Here is a 23,549-nt window from a genome sequence, read left to right as displayed (position 1 = left end):
CCAACAGGGAGCCAGCTCCGAGAGTCGTTTCTTTAGCGACTGACACATCACTGCATCATTCCCTTTCCTAATGTCCTGAAGAACGGTCCGGAGTGCAGGCGGAGTGTTTAGCTAACCTGCAGGAAATGTCAACGACAGTTATCCAGAAAGTAGCTAAGGGTTACCAGAGATGTTTCTGAGGTGTTCGCTAGGTACTTTTAAGATTTAAAAAGTCAAGAAGGGGGTCTGAAAAGCTGCTAGAAATAGCGTCAAAGTCGCCAAGTTGTCAACACTGTGGGAGGAGCGCTTCATTTGTAACTCAGGGCAGTGCAAGTGGGAGGAGCAAATAATCGGTTTGTTTTGTTTTTAAAATCGTTTAAAACTCAGATCGTAATTGGGATTAAAATTCGATTAATTGAGCAGCCCTAACTGGATGACAAACTACCAGAGCCCCAAAAAGAATAACACCATTTGAAATAACAGACAACAAAAGATGTTTGGATTTGGAAAACAGTGACTGGTGTTTAGTACTCTCTTGTTTCCTCCGTCATCACGGGTGTCTGGTTCCAGCAGACCGGTCTCAGAGAAGATACCCGAGGGGAGGGGTGAGTGTTCAGTGACTGTGTTTGCGTTCAAAACTTGGCTTGTGCGGAAGATTCACTATAGCAGCTCTGAAGATCAACTTTACTCATATTTTGAATACATTTGCAGTGGTCTCTAGTAGGAATGAGTGCCTTGGTCTCTGGGGGAAAAAGGCTCCAGTGTGCCTGTTTGAAGACGTAGAAGTCAGCTGGAGGAGAAAGTAGCTTCAGATTACATGATTTGGAGTCAATTTTTCTCATAATTGGACATCTCACTACTGATTGTCTAACAGCAAAGTGACTCTACCACTGACTCTGTTTGCTCAGCAATAGGCTTGACTGGTGTCAAAATTTGAATATCGTACAACTCCCTCCACATTTTACCAAGGTGTACGGTATTACCGGGACTAATTTAAAAATAATGACGTAAGCCTCGAGTGGAATTACCAAACTGTTGGTTTGGAACTTCATCGTTCAGAAATGGAATAGCATACACTAACACAAAAACAGTAACAATTGTTCTTACTGCTGTAAAGCACATTGATTTGCTTTTGTGTAGGAAATGTGTGTATATATATATATATATATATATATATATATATATATATATATTAGAGGTGTGAATCTTCACTAGTCTCACGATTCGATTCGATTACGATTATTGTGTCAGCGATTCAATTCGATTCGATATCTCGATGCATCACGATGCATCACGATTATTTCATGTGGATTTCATCTCATCAATAAATATATGTTAGACATTTGCTTTTTTATTTAACAAAAACTTTTATTTGCATAAATATGCAGTAAACAGCTTTCTGATAACAGTCTTTGGGACAGTGTAAAAGTACAAAACATTTGAAGCTTTAGTTTGCATTTAAGAGGATTGCACAGCAAAAAAAAAATCTCTTTCCTCATTAAACAATAATGTCTCAGGCTGTCGGAAAAACATGTTCTGTAGATGCTAACAAAATATTTAACAACTCTGAACAACCGTAAATGAGAAATAATTATTTGGAAAGTATTCTCTCCTGTGATAACAGTCCTTATACAAAAGTGCAAAACTTTAAATTTAAGAGGACTTAAGAACATAAAAAAATATCTCCTTATTTGACATTCACTTCTCAGGCTGTGTGGGGGGAAAGAAACGTGTTCTTCAGATGTTCGCAAAATCTACCAATACTGACATATTTTGGAAAACCCACGAATAATACATAACAGTCCTTGGGACAACAAAAAGTGCAAACATTTTAACATTTGTTTGAATTTAAGAAGATGTACTGAAAAGTCACAATGATGACTAGTTAACATTTGGAAGTTGAAGGTTTTTGTGCAAAAACACCAGTTGATCTACATGCTGTGGTTAGAGAGTAGATCTTTTGGCCGTGACAACGTCTCCAGCAGTGGAGAAAACACGTTCTGCAGATACACTTGTTCCAGGGATGCAAAGGTATCGTTTTGACAGTCGAGCCAGGAGAGGAAATGCAACCTTGTGTACCCTCCACCAGTTTAAAGGGTCCTCAGACAGGGGCAATGATGACGTTTTCAAATAATTATCCATTTCCTCTTCAGCTCTGACATAGGGGGTCTTGGATTCTTCACTAACCTCAACATCATTGAAAGACTGTCCCAGCAAGCTCACAAGTAATGATGTAGGCTTTCTTTTAGCAGCCGAGGGATCGTCTGCCGAGGTTCCATCCTTCTGAACTTCGGGTTGCACCGGAACTTTTGGGTGCATGGCCAGAATACACTCCTGCTGTTTAGGGAAAAAATAAAAAATCATTATTTAATCTGATAGGGAACTTACTAGTCTGTCTAAATTGTATGGCTTTGAATATTTTAAAATATTTAATAATGATTAATCACACTTTTGAAAATGTTGATGTACCTTATCATAATATTTATTTTTATTATGATAAAAGCATTCCGGTGGATTTACTCATTTTATGCTAATGTAAATAATTACTTACAACACCAAACATGACAAATTATTAAGAATATTATACAGAAATTTATGTTAATTCAAAAAGAAAGATGATGAATTTACCTCCAAACATGTTGCCTCCTCAGTCACTTCTCTGTAGACATCTGATCGCTCCTTCTCTGTCAGGAAAGGTAATCCCTTAAAGCGGGGATCCAGGGCCGAGGCTGTACAAAGCATTTTCTTCTCTGCCTCAGAGCTGTACCTGTGCATGAGATCTGTTCTGACAGCATTCTTGATGTCGTGAATCATGGGTGAGTCGCTGATGCTGCTGGTCATGTTTTGGAGAAGTTGTGCCTTGAGTGGAGCAATCAAGGAGATGGTTGGATTGCTTTCCTCAGATATTAGTGTGGTTGCATCTTTCATTGCTTTTAATGCACTGACAGCATCTTCAGCGTTAGATACATCTGTCTCGTTGAGCGTGCAGATGTCAGACTCTCCTTTTCTAACTTCCGGTGACAACAAGGTGGCACAAATGGCAGGTTGCTGTTCCAAAAACCTCTGGACCATGTCGTAGGAACTGTTCCACCTTGTTGGTACATCTGTGAGTAGTTTTTGATTTTTCAGACCCAAGCATTTCTGATTTACCTTTAAACAGTGGCTTGCTGTCGTGCTACGATGGAAGAATGTGGATATACGTCTGATTCTTCCCAGAAGCCTGGTAAGCGATGCAACTCGAAGTCCACGCTGTGATGCCAGGTTCAAGGTGTGAGCAAAGCATCTGACATGTTTGAATTTTCTGATTTGAGCTGCAAGAATCATGTTTGAAGGGTTGTCTGTAACCAGGACAATATCTTTATCTGACAGCTGCCACTCTGAAACAACATCTGAAAGTAGCTCTGCCAGATGTGCACCTGTGTGAGACTCATAAACAGCTCTCGTCTGCAGCACGTGGGAAATAATCTGCCAGTCCTCGCTCATGTAGTGTGCCGTCACTGTAATATAGGACTCTAGGGCTGCAACAAACGATTATTTGGATAATCGATTAATCGGATGGGGTCTCGACACGATTAATCGATTAATCGGATTACATGGGGAAATTTTTAAAAACTGCTAGGGAAACATTATTTCTCTCCTTCCTTCACTTTATTTAACACAACATTATTAGAAAACAGTTCAATAGCAGAAAAACAACATGCCATCACCTAAATTGTCTTATAAGGTGTATAGACAGAGACCCTAAGCTACATCTATCTGTGATAGGGCTGGGGGTAAACGATTATTTTTAAAATGATTATTCTGACGATTATTTTATCGAATAGTCGACTATTCTAACGACTATTTATACAATTAATCTAATGATTATTTTTCTATTGCACAGTTAATAAAAACCAAAAAATCTCTAATAAATTCCTCCAAAAAATTGATTAATTGTTACTGTAAGAGAATAAACACTACAGGCCTCCCATTTTGTATAACACTGCTTTTGTTGTGTTGGTTGGTTATGTTCTGGTGACATGTAGAACTTGGGAGTGCAGACTGCTGCCTGAGAGGTGGTTGGAGACGGAATGTCTCCATGCTGCTTTGTTTTGGTCACTTCTGTGCATGAGGCGAGTGGTGTTACGACTCTTCCTGGGGAGTTTGGCTCGTGTGCAAAAAGGAAGGGACAATAATGTGGGATTTAAAAGTTAAAATGATGATCAGGTTTATTCACAACTACAAAAAAACAAATCTTTCCATCCACGGGTTGGGAGTAATAAAACTAATTCTGCCTGTGGGGAATTAAAACAAAAGTACAGATAACTAGGGATGTCCCACTGGGCAAAGATTACAGGGTTTTGGACCAAAATAAGAATCTCCAAAGTTCCAAACTCTAAACTGGGCGGTTAAACCAAACTCAAGGTGATATTTTAAACTAAACCGAAAACCCACAACACTCTAAATGTAATAAAAGGGAGATTTTATTACATTTAGACATTTATTAATTTGTACCACAAATTATTATTTTTTATATGTGTTCAACATGTTTAAATATCGCTTGTTTAATTAACCAACATTTCTAGTGTACAGCGCCTTGTTTGGTTGTAATGCCTTGTGAATGCGCTTTATAAATAAAATTGGATTGGATTGGATTGAAAAAAGATGAACTCTAAACCAAAACGTAACAGCTTATCCAAACGCAAGAAGCTGTTAGCGAAGATGCTAACAGTAGCGTTACCAACGTTAAGTTCAAGTTACCAAGTTTAAATAAACCAAAAACACCCAGCAGCAAACAGACCAGCATGGAGGAGAGACTGCTACCACCAAAACAGCTCTCCTAATGTCTGAAAGAAGCTCCTTTATGAAGGGAGAAACGCTCCCGGTGATTTTCTGCATCTGCTACAGAGACGGAGCAGCGCATTTGACCCCGGAAGTTGTTGTCCGTTGCCGGGAAACGAAGGCGGGCAAAATAGGAAAGGAACCTAGTAGCGGACGGACGTTGTTCCGGGTCTTCGGTATTTGGCTGAGATGTTAGTGAAGGCGGAGAAGAGGGCGAACTAGAGGAAAAACAGGCAGATTCCACCTCTATTTACAAACTCCTGGGGATGCAACAAGTGGGCGCGGTGCGTCGACTACCGGATCTGACGTCGACGAATTTTTAGAATCGAGCCGTCGACGTCATCGAGGCTTCGCTACAGCCCTAATCTGTGACCTAAAATGCTTGGTCCAAGTTAAACAGCTTAAGGGCAATTCTCATCTGTTTTGTTTGATCTCATCTGTTGACATTTATTTTAAATGTAATTAAACATAGGCTGTGAATTAATCAAAATTGATCACTATTTCCAAAAATGACTGAAAAAATACCAAATAAAACAAAAGTAAATGAATGCCATCCTCCTTGCGATGATGCCCTGGGCAACTGCCATAAAGTCACATCAAGAAATGCTGCTGATCATTCCAATGATCCCAAATAGACTCACATTAGGCCACATGAAAGCAACTGAACCCAAAAATATATTAACCAGTATATAACTGCACTCTCACACAACACGCCTGCAGCAACAGTTAGGACTCCTCCCTCCCTTTTAAAAGCGTTTTTGCTTCCGAGGACATTGTGGTTGTAAAACCACATGCTAGTAGTCTGGCCCCGGTGTGATCAACCAGTTTCTGCGGGAATGTGACGGCGGAACCAGGGCCAGATTAACACTTCGTTGTACCCTGGGCAACAATATTCAAGGGCTCCATCATCACGACCCAAGGATCACCATAATGTGGTCACATACAGAATATTTTACTGTAATATGCAGTAAATATACTCAATACTTGAATGCCTGACAACACGTAACCCGCCCAGAGTAACCTTTGACCCACCTCGTGTGGACTGACCAATGAGGAGAGGGTCTTAACTTGAGGCCCTCTCTTCATTGGTCAGTCTGCATGAGACTGACTCTCAACTGACATTCAGTCGTAGGCAGCGAAGCGTCTCTGTGCAGCGCAAAAGCCCGGGTGGACAGTTTGTTTAATGTAGGGTGACCATATTTCCATGTCCAAACAAGAGGACAGGGGATCTGTGCCTATGACGTCACACTATGGCAACGCCACACAAACCATGTTGGGACCCATTTTTTGTAAGAACTAAATTAATATCAGATTCTGCCAATAAAAGGGCTCTAAAACAATTCATATGTAAATATTTTGCATATTTAATGCAAAATCTAATTTTTCTGCTTTAGTGCTGCAACAAGGTTTTATTAATAATAAATTATTATACCTTTTGTTTTACTACAGCATCGGTACGCTTCCTGTGCACAGATTATTAAGGATGCTTGTTTCAGCTGTGAGATTAGACGATAGGATCAATGAAAAAATAAGTTGTCACACACTCCATGGAAACTTTCAGAGAATCCACAAATAGTGGCTTTCAAATGGTTTTGTTACTATTTGCAAGTTTTTAAAAGCAGCAGATGAGACAGCATGTCTGATAATTTAGTTTTTCATCTGATAATATTAGAACATGTCGGTAATGTCTGAGGAGCTTTTATAAACACCATATAACTAACACTACTGGAGAGGGTATGAATTACACAGAGGCTTCTGGGGAGCCCAGTTATGGGGGGGGGGAAGGGGGCATTTTGCCTTGGCCCCCAAAATGTCTTGAAACGGCCCTGGGTGTGTGACTGAGTTTTTAAGGTGATCTGAATTGTATCAGATGTATAAATATTACATGTGTATAACTTATTGTTTTTTACTGGTAAAAACGTGTAGTGGAGGTAAATCTACCTACATTTGACTTTTCAACACTTTGTTTTGTTTTCTTGTTTTTATTTAACTATTTTCCTGTCCTGTCTGTCTCTCATCTTCCTGCATCTCCTCTTAATTCTCCAGAAAATCTGTTGCCTGGATTCTTACCTTTTCACCTCATCAGTTACTTTTGAGCAGATCAAAGGGATCTCCTGACCGAAAAGCGCAGAGCGCGTTTTCGATGCTGCATGAGGTGACATCACCACAGCACAGGTGATGAGCTCCGCAGTAGCGAGCTTCAGGCACAAATAAGACAGAAAATAGAGAACATGTGCGGACATGAACGATCGTGTGCTAATTATAGTTTTTTGGTTGTGCCACTTTGAGAATGGACCGTGCGCTGGAAGCAGCTGCCTGGATCGCTGCGCGACAACGCGGAACCGGTTCGCAGCAGCGCAAATCTGCCGGCTCTCCCTACGCTGATCTGCCGGCTCTCCCTCGCGCTGATCTGCCGGCTCTCCCTCGCGCTGATCTGCGGCTCTCTGCCGGCTCTCCCTCGCGCTGATCTGACTGGTCTGCGCGCAACGGCGGGCGGGAAGGGGGGGGGCGCTTTTGGAAGAGTTGTGCGACACAACGAATCGATGACGCAATTCGTTGCCAACGCTTTTAGTAATCGATTTTCATCGAATTTATCGATTCGTTGTTGCAGCCCTATAGGACTCTGTTGCCACTGAAGTCCAGGAATCGCATGTTATTGCTACAAAATTAGCTTTGCTCATGGAGGTTAACATCTTGGCTTTGGTTTCATCATACAGTGCAGGAATTACCTGTTCTGCGAAGTGGCTACGTGCAGGGACCTTGTATCGTGGCTCCAGTGTCTTTAACATGTGTTTGAACCCAGGGGTTTCCACGACAGAATACGGTCGTAAATCCTTCGCAATGAAAGCCCCCACAGCCTGGGTTATTTTCTTCCCTTTTTCCGAGTTGGGAGGTATTATTGAGAGAGCCGCATCAATTCTTGGCTGCGCAGGGCTGGGCAGTTCAAAAGCCCGTGTTATTGTTAGCAACTCAGGGTGGAAACGGCTAACATGATTCCTTAAATTGGTGGTGTTCCCGACGTATTTAATCTTGCTGCGGCAGGTTTTACACATGGCATATGACATGTCCAAATCATGTCTCCCTGATTGTTGGTAAAATCCAAAACGGCTCCATATGTCTGCTTTCAGTGTCTTTGGAGGGTCTTTTATCTGTAACGCTAACTCGGAGCTTTGTTCCGCCATGACCGTAAAGGCGCCAGTGCGCAGCTGCAGTCGTCGCTCCATTATGACGTATGAAGCAAGGGACAAAATCAGCCGATGCTAGGCTAAAAGATTCGTGTTGCGGTTGGAAAACAAACATTATGTTATAATCGATTATAGGGCGCTTCTGCATCGATGCATAATCATTTATGTCCGCATCGCAATGCATCGATTATATGATTATTTTAAACGGCTCTAATATATATATATATATATATATATATATATATATATATATATATATATATATATATATATAATGCTGTCTTGTCAATAAAATAACACTCCTAATACTAACAACTTAAAACCCTAGGGATGTCCCGATGCAACTTTTTCCACTTCCGATACGATACAGATATTGCAGCCTTCGGTATTGACCGATACCGATATCAATCCGATACAATATCAGCACAAAGGGCTGCATGGTGGCGCAGTTGTTAGCACTGTTACCTCGCAGCACAAAGGTTGCAGGTTCAAAACTCGGCTGCGGCTTTTTTGCGTGGAATTGCGTGTTCTCCCCATGCATGGGTGGGTTTCCTCCGGGTGCTCCGGTTTCCCCCACAGATCACAACATGCCCTATAGGTTATAAATTATAAGCCGCTTTGGATAAAAGCGTCTGCCAAATAAATAAACATAAACAAACCATACATACTTTTACCTATTTTGTAGTGTGGAATTTATGAAAGCCTTGATCAAGTGATATTACTAAGCGTTTCCCTTACATGGGCGTAGCTAGGGCTGCAACTAACGATTATTTTCATAATCGATTAATCTGTCGATTATTTTTTCGATTAATCTATTAATCGGTTTGTTATTGTTTAGCTATTTAACCTATACAAGTGATGAATACATTTCAGTTAAGAAAAAGAAAAACATGAGAGAATTGTGCAGTTGACTGCAATCTATTTTATTGCACATGAACACAGTCAGTGGTGTAAAATGAGCTAAAAAGTGCAAAATATCAGTCCAGAATAATTTTTTGGCATCAAAATATAAGAGGTAAATTCCATAAAAAATAATGTAGAATCTAGAATAGAGTTTGTAAGTGGTATGCATTGCTGGGGGGTGAGTGTCTTGTTCCCCATGTAGTTGTCCATCGTTGCTTGTTTTTTTCTGCATAAGAAACACAAATAGACTGAAATAAGTACACATATAAAATAAAGCAGCACACACACTACAACACTAAATCAATATTACATTATTTGAATTAATTAACAATATACAGTGATCATTTATTTTGACAAAAAATGTTTTGTGAGGCATTTTACAGCATTAGACAGTAAAACAGCCTTTTAATAGTAAAAAAATGACTCTGAATTCTCCTGTATTTAAAAATTGAAAGCGTACAACTATGCCGCGTTATATTCACCTGGACACAGCTCGTCTGTATATTTTTCACCGCGGAGTTGTCCTTTTTGAATGAGGAACATAGTTATGGGTTTGTGCCGTTTTTCTCTTAACAAGAACATTCTTATACACAGACGTGCTAAATTTGGCAAGCGCATGATTCACAACACGGAGGAGATTCACGATTGCATCTAGTCAATCAGAAGTAGAACGCCGTAGACTGACGCGGCAAAAAACATGTTTAACATCCACTATAACGAACTCAGCTCCCAAATTTGATCTGCGTTAGCTTGTTTATTTTCTGTTACCGGATTTACTGGACTTTCCTCTGCTGCATCAGCCCCCACATGTTTTCGTCTCAAATGTTCACTTAGGGACGTCGTGCTTCCGTGCCATGCTAGATGGTTTTTGCATATTTTGCAGGTCACCCGTCTTTTCATGGCATCTAGTGAAGTGCTCCCATACTCGTGAGGTTTTTGTCCGGGGTTTCTCTTCAGTTTTGTCGCTTCTATTTTTCTTCCGTATTTCTTCTTGTTCTGCCATCTCTCACAGCAAGATGCGCATCAGTAACGTGTTACGTCGTGAAAACCGAGGGCACTTATTGGCTCGTTTCTTCTTCTACGACTCCACTGGTAGATCAGTGGCTCATTACTGCCACACACTGGCGGCAAATTGAACAGATTGTAACCGATGCCAGATTGTGGTAAAAAATAGACTTTATGCGGTAAAATATGATTATTAAACAACTAATCGATGACTAAAAAAGTTGTTAACTATTTTAATAATCGATTATAATCGATTAAATCGATTAGTTGTTTCAGCTCTAGGCATAGCCGTGGCAGCCCGCCACAGCTGAAATCCCAGCGCCACACCTACAATATCCCATTTTATAGATTTTTTTTTTGCGCTGTTTCCCGAAGAAGCAGCAGGAACTACTCTGTTGTTGCTTGTGATCACAGCCGGCGGGCAGCAGGAGGCAGGGCAGGGTGGTTACAGCTAGGGATGAGCCTGGATAAAGTATTTTTGACGAATACGAGCATGAAACGAGTAAAACTTGTAAATATCTGTAATCGTGCTGAAGAAAAGTCCTCATTGGGTAACTGACTGTCTTCATGCTCTGTGACTGGCCAGTCACATGGAGCGCCCACCCCTCCCTACACGCAAAACTCTGCAACCGGGAGCTCAGTCCGGCCCATGCATCCGTGCACACACACACACACACACACACACACACACACACACACACACACACACACACACACACACACACACACACAGTAACGGATCTCTGTGCTTGCTTCACTGTTGCTCACGTTTCTTCAGCACTCCCTAGGTTTTCTTCAGCTCGCCTCTTTTTCGGTTGAATATTTAAAGTTCCTTTTTTCGTGACGTACGTGGTGCATTTGACAAACAGAGCTGAAAATGGCTCGTGCTGCGTCAGTCACTGCCTCCGCTCCGGTCGGGTTTTTTAAAATTATTTTATCTCTCTCGTTCTCTATCTCTCTCTGTCTCTCTCTGTCTCTCTCTGTCTCTGTCTCTGTCTCTCTCTCTCTCTCTCTCTCTCTCTCTCCCTCTCTCTCTCTCTCTCTCACACACACACACACACGCACACACATCTTAATCAACATTGTTTTGTTTAACTGTGTGTGAAAAATGCCAACAACGTTAGGAAAAAATCAGTTTAATCAAATTAAAATAAAATGGTTCTAGTATATCATATTTACTACTGCATGAGTTCAGATGTATTAATTCAGGCACTTAAATATTAATGTTCTGATTTTATTGAAAAACTTGTTCTGTAATAGTTCCTTTACTATTGTTATCAAAAATATTTAATCTCAATTCTGAGGCTGCTCTGTAAATAGTTTTCAAATAAACAATACACATAGCAACTTCTGATCAATCCACATCAATTTCAGATTTAAAATAATGTATTGATGTAAACCACACCCACTGATTTCCAAATAATAAATAAGAGGAGCATTCATCTGTGTATCTCCTTTGATCCGCATTAGTGATATTTTCAGCACCAGAGCAATGAAGCTAAGAAACAGATTCCTGAGTTTATGTTAGTAATTTTATTTATTAGATGCATCTGATCGGTTTTATTTTTCTCTGAAATGAGATCAAATCAGTGCTTCTATGGGTTGTCTCCTCTCTGCACTAGAAAATTGTACTTTATTATAAAGTTCACTGTAATGCATCTTGATGTTCTTAACAATAAATTAAATCAAAGATATTGGTCAATAATGCCAAATATGTAAATTTGTGTTTCAGTCATTTTTATACTGGCTTAAAAATACTTCATTAAGTCTACTAAGCATGGGTGTAGAACGTTTTTAATAGGGCCAGCCCAGTAATGATCTTGGATCAAAATAAAGGGGGGCAGAAGGAGATGTTTTTCCAAACACCAAGAAAAATTAAATGCCCCCCTGCAAAGTGTGTCACTGAGAGTTTAAAACAAAAAGTATTCTTGTGCAAATATTGGTGTATTCACCTTTAATACTAGTTATTAAAATGCATCAGTTGCTGGATTGGTGCAGTTCAAAGTGGAGTGCATCAAATAAAACAATATTAACATAAAGGTGAGACGTGTCATTACCTGGCACTAAATTTGGGTCTTTTATTATCGAGGATGACCTCAAAAGAACAAGGAGAATTTAATTACAGGCTGTAAACATCTTCCCCCTGTGCGTTTGTAGTTGTTGCTAACAGAGCTGTCCTCTGTGTGTTCGTGTTTTGTAAACACGTTTGGCAGTGACACAACAACATATGATGACACAGCTTGTTCCCGGTAACCTCTGAAGTCTACAGACTGGCTGCCCATCTGAGTTTACCCTCACATTGAGGGCATAAAGTTGTTCATTACTGTTCTGTGCTGAATGGTTTTCAGTTGAGGAGAGAAAAAAAAAAAGCATCTGAATAATACATTCTCTGCATTTGTGCTCTCCAACTGATGCCACATGCCTTAGAAATCCGAGAGGAAATGACACAAATGTGTTTACAGCTGGCCTGTTCGCTCATGTCAGTGCGGGCCTCGGTAAATTTACGAGGGGTTGAATATAGCCTTTTGCTCTGAGGGACAAATAAAACTTGTGAGAGTTGTGTGTGTGTGTGTGGGGGGGGGGGGGGGGGGGGGGCTATTTCTGTGTACCTGTATGCCTACAGGAATGTGTGAGCTTTCTTCACTCATCCAGATCACATTTCATTATTAAGCTTTAAGTGTCAGTGAGATCTGACTTAGTTGAAATGAGCAAATCTGCAGGAGATTCATTTAGAGAAAGAGTGCACTGACATGTTGCAGTATTTTATACTGGTGTTTACAATACGAACTGTCCTGTCTGGTCTTCTGGACACTTGCTTCCTGAAGTCATGTTTATGAAGTGGGTTTTAGTTGAGGGTTCACATCCTGCAGCTCTAAAGTTGATAGACATCTATGCGTCTAGGGCCAGACAATTCACATTTCTTAACTAGAACTGCAAAGGCAAGACATTGATGGGTTTGCTGTGTTTTAAATAATCCAGCTGAGCTTTTGACGTTCACTTGGGTTTATCCATTTTCCTACACTTTTCCGGGGTTGGGTCACAGGGACAGCTGCCTAAGCAGAGAGGCCCAAACTTCTGCTTCCCTCCTTCAACGGAATCCCAAGGCGTTTCCTGGCCAGCCAAGAGAAATAGGTCCTCCAGCGTGTCCTTGGCCTTGCTTTAGGTCTCCTCTTGGTTGGACGTGCCAAGAAAACCTCACCCTCCTTGTCTTCCAGCTGACCAGCTGATCTTTCTGCTGGACATTCATCCTTCTCATCCTCCTTTAAACACAAAACCCCGCTAAACTACAGAGAAGTAACAATCTGTCACTGCTGCACAGCTGACAGCTCACACCCACTGTCACGCAGCTTCCTCTGTCCTTCAGCAACAAAACGCTACTGAACCATCCTTATCAGTTTCATATGTGAAATTTCCACCAACAGCAAATGGGTCTCATGTTTTATTTTTATGTTTGTGTGAGCTCATCTCCATAATCACCATTTTCACAATTTATCTGATGGTCCAAAAAATGTTTTAATGTTTTATATAACTCTGGTTTAAGTTGGGCTATTAACATGAAAAAAAAATCAAAATTGGTGTGTAGTTTTATATTTTGGATTTTTAATGTAAATTGAAACCGAAGCTCATAGAGGCAGAGTCTTGCTGCAGTGGCATCCCAAAGGTGTGATTTCATTGGTCGGTTGCCGACATCGTAGGTTTTCAAGCTTGTAGACTGTCTGAGGCTGATTTTGGTTGTCAGACAGCTCAAAAAGCTGTTGCAGAGCAGGTCAGACTGGACGACCACAGATTTGCAAATCACCCTCATGTTCATCATTTTTTACATGATTATGCTCCAAATGAGGGGACTCGGCTAAGAGGGCCGCAGTGTGTGTGTTCCGGGCTTAAGGGAACCCTGTAGAGAAAGCAAATTTCTGCTGCTTATATCCGTGATCTCATTCTTTGTCACTACCCAAAGCTCATGACTGTCATGACCCTGACATGAGATGGTAAAAATGTGAAGGAGGGAGTAACGTAACAAACATGATAATGGACTTAAAATGTGTTTAATTGTCAAAAGGTTTAAAAACAAGTGTGCAAACAGTTGGTAAGCATTATTGAAATAATGCTAAACAAACAAAAAAAAAAACTCTTAAAAGGTTAACATTAAAAGACAATTTATCAACAATTAAAACTTGTTAAAGTTTTACCAAACCTGAAGGTGTTCCGACAAACCAGAATAGAGTTTACCTTTAAAATACAAAAACCAGAGATTATTAAGATTATAACCAACTCAAGCATGAGTTGACATCAATGATGGAATACCCTCCCCAAGTGGTCCTACCAAAAGATCCTATTGGATCGTCGAGAGTTTTAACGTTAGTTAAAACTCATCTCTCCAAGTTAAAACCATTACAGTGAAAACTCATCAAACACACAAAGGGGTTTATAACCAAGGTGAGGCCTGGAGGGTAACAGAACTGCTGCCTCTTAGACTGCTGGAGGGCACAGCCTTTTATCCCAGGTGTGGCTCATCAGAGGGATTCAGGTCAGCTGTGCTCATCAGCAGCCTGGAGGAGAGGGGGCCGGCAGTGTCTGGCTGATCACTGGAGCTGAGTGATCCTGGATCCTGGATCACTAGAGGCCAGGCTGATGGCCATAACGATGACCAAGGCACAATCTTAATACTCACGCTGCACCCTGCGGACTTCAGCTAAGTGCACTTGGAGAAAGTGCGCTGTCTTCGAGTGCGTAGTACACAAGTGTGCAAATTGCAGAATTGAGACAGAGGGAGCATTGTGTCATCAATCGCAACACATGCTGGGATGTTGGTCGCTGTGATACTTTTGTTAAAAACCTTTATTAACAACTTTTAAACAGTTATTTGAAATAAGTTTACGTTCACTGCTGCTTTATCTAAAAGTTTTAGCGCATCAACAAATCAAACTAAAATTAATAACTCATTAGAAAATACATATTTTCAGAAAAAATTACATGAGCCTTTTCTCCTGCAGCAATGGATTGTGGGTAATGCCCTTCACCCAAGTCCACATCGCTGCAGACTTGAGTGGAGTGTGGAGCAAGGGTGCAAAAGAGGCATGATCAACTTCCGCACTTGGAATCGGGACACCCTACGCACTCGCACCCCTAGTCGGGATCGTGCAATTGAAGTGCGAAAGGGTGGAAGTGTGAGTATTGAGATTTAGGGTAGGCACGTAGATTGACCAGTTATTCCAGAGCTTCACCTTCCAGCTCAGCTCTCTCTTCATCGCTTTGGGGGGGTTGTAGAACCCTGAAGGTACAATACAAATACAAACCGTTTACTTGGGGCAGGAGCTCATCCCTGAATCGGAGAAGGCATTCTACCCTTTTCTAGCTAAGACAAGCTGGCTCTGGCTAGTTGGAGTTTAATACAATTTCATCTCAGATGTGCAACTTTTGCTTAGACCTGAGCCTTTAAATCAGTTTTATACATAATTATATATTATATATTTTGGCTGGGAGGTGGGAAGCTTGGGCCTCTCGACTTGGGCTGCTGCCCCGTGACCCGACTCCGGATAAGCGAAAAAAGTTGGCTGTATATATATTTTTTGTCATTGAGCAATTAAGTGGTTACGTTCTTTCTGCGTTTTTATGGTGCAAAAATGACTCGAAGGCTACAAGTTAGGAGATGAAAGTAGCAGGTGCTCTGTTTTTGCTCACTTCAGCTGAAAAGGATCTATTACAATTATATCCTCTGAAGAATTACTTTTTAAATACAAATGTCCTAAAACTAAAATCAGTTGAGGAGTGGAAACTCACTTATCCATCTGCTGCACAGAAACACTTGATTGGTATTTGATCTGAACTCTTTAATGATTGTTTTTTCTTTTAAATCTTCAGAAGAGATGCAGATCCTCATTTTTGGAAATCTTTTAACACAAAAGCCTAATGACCACATTTTGGGAGGGCCTCACACAATTTTGTCTGTCTCGCCAGATATGGTTTATTTTTTAAATGAAAATAAGATTTGCTTTAAAGTGTCCTAGTTAGTCACATTTAGGCCTAGATGAAATCTAGATTAATATTTTACTGTAACATTTTGTGGAAGTTTAGTTATGAAAGATGGGCCTCTCATAAACTTCACAGATTTATGTATTCTGTTTTAGCAGACAGGATGTGGGATTTGGTCGGATCCATGCTTATTTTTTCTGGCGTGAACGACAGCAGATTTTATTTACTGTAGGCCTCAAGAGAGGAGCTACTCCCCTCCTGAAAAGTTAAAGAAAACAAATCCACAGACCTGCTCATAATCTGAAGACATAAGACTGATGTAGAGAAGCACAAAGACATCCTGACTGAAGAGATACCAATGGTTAATTCACTCTTACCTCCGATCAGATTTGACCCTTTGCTTTGTATTACTTGTATAATTACCAGGCATTTTTGTGCCAGTGCAGCTTGTAATGAAGACATGGCTTTTGCAGTCAGTCACACTGCAGTCATGTCATGAGGAAGAGGAAGGTGCGCATAAGACAAGTAAACATGCATAGCTGGAGGGGTTAAGGGTGGAAAGAAGCCAAGTAAAGGTTCATGACTTCTAGTGAAACCTTGTGTAACAGATTTATTGAGGTGAACAGCCGAATCTCAAACCCTAAAAGGTGAACTTGTGCAGCCAGACTGAAATAGTTTCATAATCTACAAACTAAATCTAATTTAACTTTTGTTCTGTAAAGACAGAAGCTTTTTTGACATCTCAAGTAACTTTATGTCCCTATTCTAAGGGCATCCTCTTGAATTCTGACTTTGCCCTGTATACCTTTGCAGTCCAGCAGTTATTTGACAAAGACGTCAATTCTTGGATATGCCAAACTTTTTTTTTAAATATTTGTATGCTAAGAATTAGTCTATATGGAATGCACTTACATACATGCAGTCTAGGAAAGCCTACTCTATATGTATGGAGTCTGTGTAGTGGCACCGTCAAGAATGATTTTTTTCTTTATTCAGACAAAAAACATCCAACATTCAAGAATGAAAACTTGGCCCAAGATTTAAATTGTCCTAGGTTTGCTTCAGACCCTTGACTAAAGGAGAGGAAGACGAGAACTCAAAGAAGCAAAACTTTAATGTCATGTGTCGACAAGTAACCGTGTAGTGTCCCAGAGATTAAAAAAAGTCACTTGATCCAATTGATTCTACCATAACATTTAATTAATGCACATTCCTCTCAGATGCTTTGGACTCTATAGTTGGTTTTCTCTAAGAAATGTTTCATTTTCTTCCAGATCTTAAACTGGACCAGATTTGTAATAACTTGACAAAAACAGCTCAAATGCTTGAAGCGTGCTGCTTAGCAAATCATGTTTTACAACTTATCAAACACAGCAGTTTATTTATTTTTACTGTTTAAAAATACATTCAAATTAATGCATGTTTCTTTCTTTCCAGACTTTTAAACAACAACAAGATTCAAGAACTCAGAAATGGATCCTTCTTTGGACTTTCTGCTTTGGAAAAACTGTAAGTACAGCTAGCAAACTTCTGGATGGATGGATTGGTGAATGTATGGATTCATTTATTGGTAGATGGAGGGATGGGTTGATGAGTGAATTAATGGCTTGATGTGTGGTTTGTTTGGTAGATGAATGGATGAATTTATTGGTGGGCTCGTTGGTGGATTGGTTTGACTATTTTAACTAGAGCTGCACAATGTTATGGTTGAGCATCAAGATCGCAATGTACATGTACATGATGATTACATCAAATCATTGAGTATTTGGTAGCTCAATAAACAATTACTGTGCCACATTTGGTTTTAGCTACACATGTGAGAAAGGGGACGTTACTTCTGACCTACCAACCAATAGCTGACAATAGCCCCCAGAAGAGGGGGTTAACACTTCATTTGATGGATCAGCTTAAATGTTGATCAAACATTTGAAGCTAATATGAGTATACTAATTGAAGGTAAATTGAAAAAGAGACCAATTTTAGCTTTATGTTATGTTAGTGTGGCTGTAAGAGTTTTTAGACCAGCAGTTTTATTAGAGGACATCATTTGGACCCTTGTGGATGTAAAAAGACCTTATTTGTTTGAGATGGCGCTATTGCTGGATTTCGCATGGCGTTTCACCTCTGTCACTAAATGCAGATTGGGGTTAGTGACTATTGTTCTAATATAACTGTTAAGTCCGTTCAGTCACTAACATAATTTGACCCAGTTGGAGCTACTTTGTCTGGGTTCACTTTTTTTTTTTAATCTTTTATTTTTTAGCAGCTTTGGGAGTCTAAATATTCCCTCACAGGAGACTCGAAGCGCTTCCTAGGTGGAAACCGAGCAGTCCCCGTGCTGGTTGATGCTGGTTCTGCTGCGTGCGTGTGTTCAGTTTCACTTTCGCTTTGGTCCGCCAATTGTATTTATTGATTTATTTTTGCGGTGTTGGAGATGTCTTCACGGTGGGTTCACCGCTGCGTTTCACACCGTGGTTAATAGTCAAACCGGTTAAAGCTTAAAGTCTTGGTAAAATTGCTTTTATCTATCATTGTGCTGTTTTCTTTTGGAGCAAGACACTTCTGTCCCGTATTTGAGTTTTGTGCGTCTGCAGAGTCACGTGAGTGAAACCCAGCAATTCTGTTATTCTATTTGCATTCAGTGATTCATCTTTTGTGGTTTTTGTCCTGGCCGTGGAACTGCGGACCAACTCTTTACCCTTGCTAGGGTGATGGAGGGGTCATGGGAGTTTGCCCAACCAATCCACATGTGTTTTGTGGATTTGGAGAAGGCTTATGACCGTGTCCCTAGAGGCACCCTGTGGAGGAGTATCAGTTGGATGGTCTTTTGCTAAGGGCCATTCAGTCCCTGTACCAGAGGAGTGTGAGTTTGGTCCGCATAGCAGGCAGTAGAGCCCGACCAATATATCGGGCCGATATATTCATTTTTTTCCACATCGACCATCGGCGTTTCACCTCTGTCACTGTCTGTGGACCAGCCCACTCAACAGCGCTATGCTCCAAATCTTCTCCTGTTCAAATAAACGGTAAGATTTATTTCCTTATCTTTACAAGAAAAAACATGGAATGTGAATTTAGCCTTTAAAATGCATTTATTGAGTGGTCATCAAGCTTGTCACATAACCCGTTCAGTATTCTAGTACTTGACTTGAAACATGTCGGCTTCAGATGCTAGTCACTTTACCACTCCGTTCAACAGCAATGCCAAGCGCCAGCATGATTACATTTACTGGGGTTTGTATGTGAAATCCAGTCAGTTGGTAGTAGGGATAAACGGAGGTTTGATGACTACAAAAACATTAGTGGGATTTTTTTTATTTGACGCAGTTTTTGAAAAAAAAAAAAATCTTAGCGGCTGTAGCATAACAACCGACTAGATTAAACACCAACAAGGTATCGCAAAGCTTAAAGTATGAAGGCTATACATTTGCAAAAGTTGTGAGACTAGAGATTTTGTTCTGCGAGAGCTCACCCTTTTCGACCGTCTCACACAAGCTTATGAAAACGCTGCTATTTGTTGTAAGGTACCATTCTCTGCAGCAACACTGGTGTAGCATATGCTAAACCATAATGAATCTGTTACTCGGCAACTACGGCGTTGCTTATCCATTTATAAACTTCGATTCAACGCTCCATAGAGCCTGATGTGTAGGAATGGGTACGGAATTTCGATCCACGTGAAATGAAACGGTGGCTCGTTTCGCTAATAGCTGTGCAGGCGAGTAAGAGAAAGAATGTGTATAGTGACGTCAGTCGCTGCAAGCGATATATAAACAGAGCAACTGCAGCAGAGGAAGCTCTCTTTAGTTTGTTTCCTCTTCTTTAAAGCCGTCGGAGTTTACACCCGCTGTCTGACACAAGGTTTTACGCCTTTGTCGAGACTACATCCCATCTCGTTCGTAACATCAACTGCTTGTTTTTAAACCGACCGTTAGCTGCAGCGACTCCATTTACTGATAGTCTGTACCTGTGAGAGGGCAGATGTGTCACAGCAAGACTGTTTCATTTGCCTTTTATAATACAAGGAGCCCTGATCACACAATTTGTTGTTCAGAGGGAAAGGGAGAGGAATAGGAGCACATAGAGCCATTTTTTTAAATTAAATGTTGTGGATTATTTAGAAAACACTAATTAAAACACTGAGTAGCTGTGATTAAAACGTATCATATTGATTAATTTCATACAACACTACAATGAGATTTTACCAACATTTGTATGTGATTTTAATATTTTTAACATATTGTAAGTTTATACATTGAGAAATAATTTTATATAATTAAAAAAGATTTAATTAATGTTAAAGATTAAACTGTCTATTAAAGGGCCATGGTTGTTTTATTTTGTTATTGTATTAGTAATGGCACAACCTGTTGCAAGTTTTATCCTTAACATTTGCTTTTATTTATTGCAGGCAATGGCTGCGCTGAAAAAAACTCCAGTATGGGACAATTTCACTCAGTCAATGGTTGGAAAAGCCAAGTGCAACATTTGCAGCAGCATTGTAAGCATAGGAGCAGATGTTGCCAAAAAGATGAACACATCAAACATGTGGTCTCATTTAAAGAGTCACCACCTCCTGGCATACAATGAGGCTGAAAAGAAAAAGGATGAAATGGCCAAATCAGCCTTACCTCCAAACCAGCCTACACTGACTCAAGTAATGGATGCCCACAGAAAATGGGAGAACGACCACTCACGATCTAAGGTGTATGACAAACTGATAATGGAAATGATTGTCACAGACAATCAACCATTTTCCATGGTGTCTGATCCAGGATTCCAAAGACTTATGCTGCATGCCGAGCCCCGGTATAACCTTAAGTCAGAGAAATACTAACGGACAGATATCTTGGATGATATTTATCACAAAGTTACACAACACACTCAAGCCCTCGTCTCCTCTGAAGACGAGGAGCAGTTTCTGTCTTTCACAACAGACTGCTGGTCAGGGGACACAGAATCATTAATGAGCCTTACAATGCCTCTTTATTGATAAAGAATGGAAAAGGAATCAGGTTGTTCTAAATGTTAAAGCAATGACAGGGTCGCACACAGGAGAATACATCGGCGAGATGTTTTTAAAAATGCTTCAGCAGTGGCACATAAATCTTGAACAAGTTTTTCTTGTGTTGCGAGACAGTGGGGCCAACATGGTAAAAAGGCTCAAGCTTGCAGAGATTCCAGATCTAAGTTGCTCAGCTCACACGCTGCAGCTTGTGATAAACGAAGGGCTTGACAGTCAGCGCACTGTTGTGGACATTATAGCGAAGTTGAAGCGTTGTGCTACACATTTCAACCACTCCATCTTGGCAAAACAGCAGCTGCATACAATTCAGACTGACCTGGGCCTACCTCTCCACAGCATATTGCAAGATGTTTCAACACGCTGGAACTTAACCCTTCATATGCTGCAGCGGATGCTTGGATGAGGAGGAAGATGGACCGAGCCCTGGACTACTGGAACAAATGTATGCCAATATCCTGCAAACAACATCCCCAGAGGAAACTGCACGAGAAGACATATCATCCCAGCTGTAGCAGTACCTGCATGAGCCCTTGATTGATAGAAAGACTGGGAACCCCTTGAAATGGTGGCAACATAACGCCACCCGTTTCAGTTTACTTGCTCCGATTGCTCGGAAGTTTCTCTCTGCACTCCCTTCCTCTGTTCCCAGCGAGCGAGTTTTTAGTGGAGTGGGGAATATCTATACCAAAAAAAGAAGCAGCCTCACTGGGGAAAATGCAGAGAAACCCTTTTTTTGTACCACAATCTACCTCTTTTGAAATGGAAGTATTAAAGTAAGCTTTAATACTCTTCAAACAAAATATTGTTTCCAAGCAAATACTACTTTGAAAAAAGGCAAAGTGAACACAATGCAAATGGTGTATCTTGAAGGTTTACATATTTATTTTTACATTTTTTTTGTGTTAAGTTTACAGAAAACTGAACAAAATCAGTTTTATTTTAAGCATTGAAAACGCTTGGTGACTATTGTTGATGCCTTTTTCACACTTTACACCTAGGGGCATTTTCCACTCATAAGTAGGGTTGTCACGGTATGAAAATTTAACCTCACGGTTATTGTGACCAAAATTATCACGGTTTTCGGTATTATCGCGGTATTTTTTAAACGGTGTTGCATATGTTCAGAAAGCATTGATAGTCCTGTTCTACACAAACTGAAATAGTTTTGAAAATGTTTAACAGTGTTTATTAAACCTAAAATAACACAAAGCCTTAGCAAAAGTGCAACTTTTCACAAGTAAAGGAACAAATAGCTTATTTTTCTGGAACATGTTACAGTAGTCAGTGCAGGTTTAAATTATACAAATCCAAACATTCAAAACATAAACAATATGTAAACAAATCAAAGAAACACCACTTGTTTTCTCATATACTTGTTTTCTTCATTATCAAAATGAAAATCTAAAACTCCAGTCCACACTTGACTTGAGCACTGTACAAGTCAACCTTAAAAATATGTATTTAAAATAAATAGCCACTTTAAACAAATTACTAAAATAACTACTACACTATGTAATCAAATCCAAATGTTCAAGTATAAATGGCATTGAATAAGTAAACAAATCAATGACAAGGAACTAATTGTATATTTCTCTTCATCAACAAATAAGATGCTTCATCCAGCAACAGGGTGTCCGTGACACGGTTTAAATGCTGGCAGAGGACGCTGCGGCTGCAGTATATAGTGACTCGTTGCATTCTCCCTCAACCAAAAGTCCTCACGTCATGCATTTCAGCTAAAATGCTAATGTTAACTTACCTTGCACTGGCTGTAGAGACGTGGGTGATCGTCACACAGATGTGCCATTAGATTCGAAGTGTTACCTTTTGCAGACACTTGTTTCCTGCACGTTCTGCAAACGGGATAGCCGTCTTCTATTAACTGTCCCTCAGCATTTTTCAGAAATCCCAAATATGCCCATACTTCCGATTTAGTCTTCTTTGAGGGCTGATGGATGTCCTGGGCGCTGCCGTCTCCTCCTTCGGCCATTATTTCAGCTTCAAAGTTTTGGTGCCGTTGCAAACTAAAAAGTGCGCGCCGCGGGAACTTCAGCTGAAGCGACGGTGGCTGGTAAGGGTCATCGCGCCGAAACCGCGGCCACGGTAAACCCACCGAGATAATATAGTTTTTTAAAAACTGGACGGTTATTTTTATTGTCAACTTTTTTACCGGGGTTTACCGCTATACCGGTTACCGTGACAACCCTACTCATAAGTACAGTTTTGTCTGTTAGAATTAAGTGAATGGAAGGTTATGGCATGCTATAACCTTCCATTCACTGACATTGTTTTATATTAAGCTAAAGCAAAACTTAATGCTTCCAGATCAGGAGAATGACTAACCATGTTACAAAATCATTTGTCTCACTCAGCTAACTTTGGGAATTCTAACAGACAAAACTGTACTTGAGTGGAATATCCCTTGAAGTTTAGTGTTTAATCTTTGCACTATTTTTATTTGTATTTAAGATTTTATTTTTTTACTACAATGTGGTAGTGGGCTTTACTTTGTGATATTTATTTTACTGGATGACGCTACCTCGCCCAGCCACTATTTTGCAACCAGCAGTATTTGCACTTTTATTCTGGGTACTGTTTGATTTTTTTATTTTGTCCACTTATAAAAAACTTATACTGTTCTGAAATGGTTTGCACATGTT

At 40.2% G+C, this 23,549-nt stretch overlaps 1 protein-coding gene across 1 annotated transcript in view; it reads left to right on the top strand.

The window, feature by feature from the left end:
• adgra3 (adhesion G protein-coupled receptor A3) overlaps positions 1-23,549 on the top strand; it is a 67,958-nt gene that overhangs the window by 4,123 nt on the left and 40,286 nt on the right. Inside the window, exon 2 of the mRNA XM_015947012.3 lies at positions 17,301-17,372. Coding sequence (XP_015802498.3) covers positions 17,301-17,372 — 72 coding nt within the window. The remainder of the gene's footprint in view (positions 1-17,300; positions 17,373-23,549) is intronic.

The sequence above is a fragment of the Nothobranchius furzeri genome, chromosome 2 (assembly GCF_043380555.1).
Source record: "Nothobranchius furzeri strain GRZ-AD chromosome 2, NfurGRZ-RIMD1, whole genome shotgun sequence".
NCBI classification, from domain to species: Eukaryota; Metazoa; Chordata; class Actinopteri; order Cyprinodontiformes; family Nothobranchiidae; genus Nothobranchius; species Nothobranchius furzeri.
The sequence above is the reverse complement of the archived record's forward strand: the minus strand, read 5'-3'. Positions and strand labels throughout refer to the sequence as shown.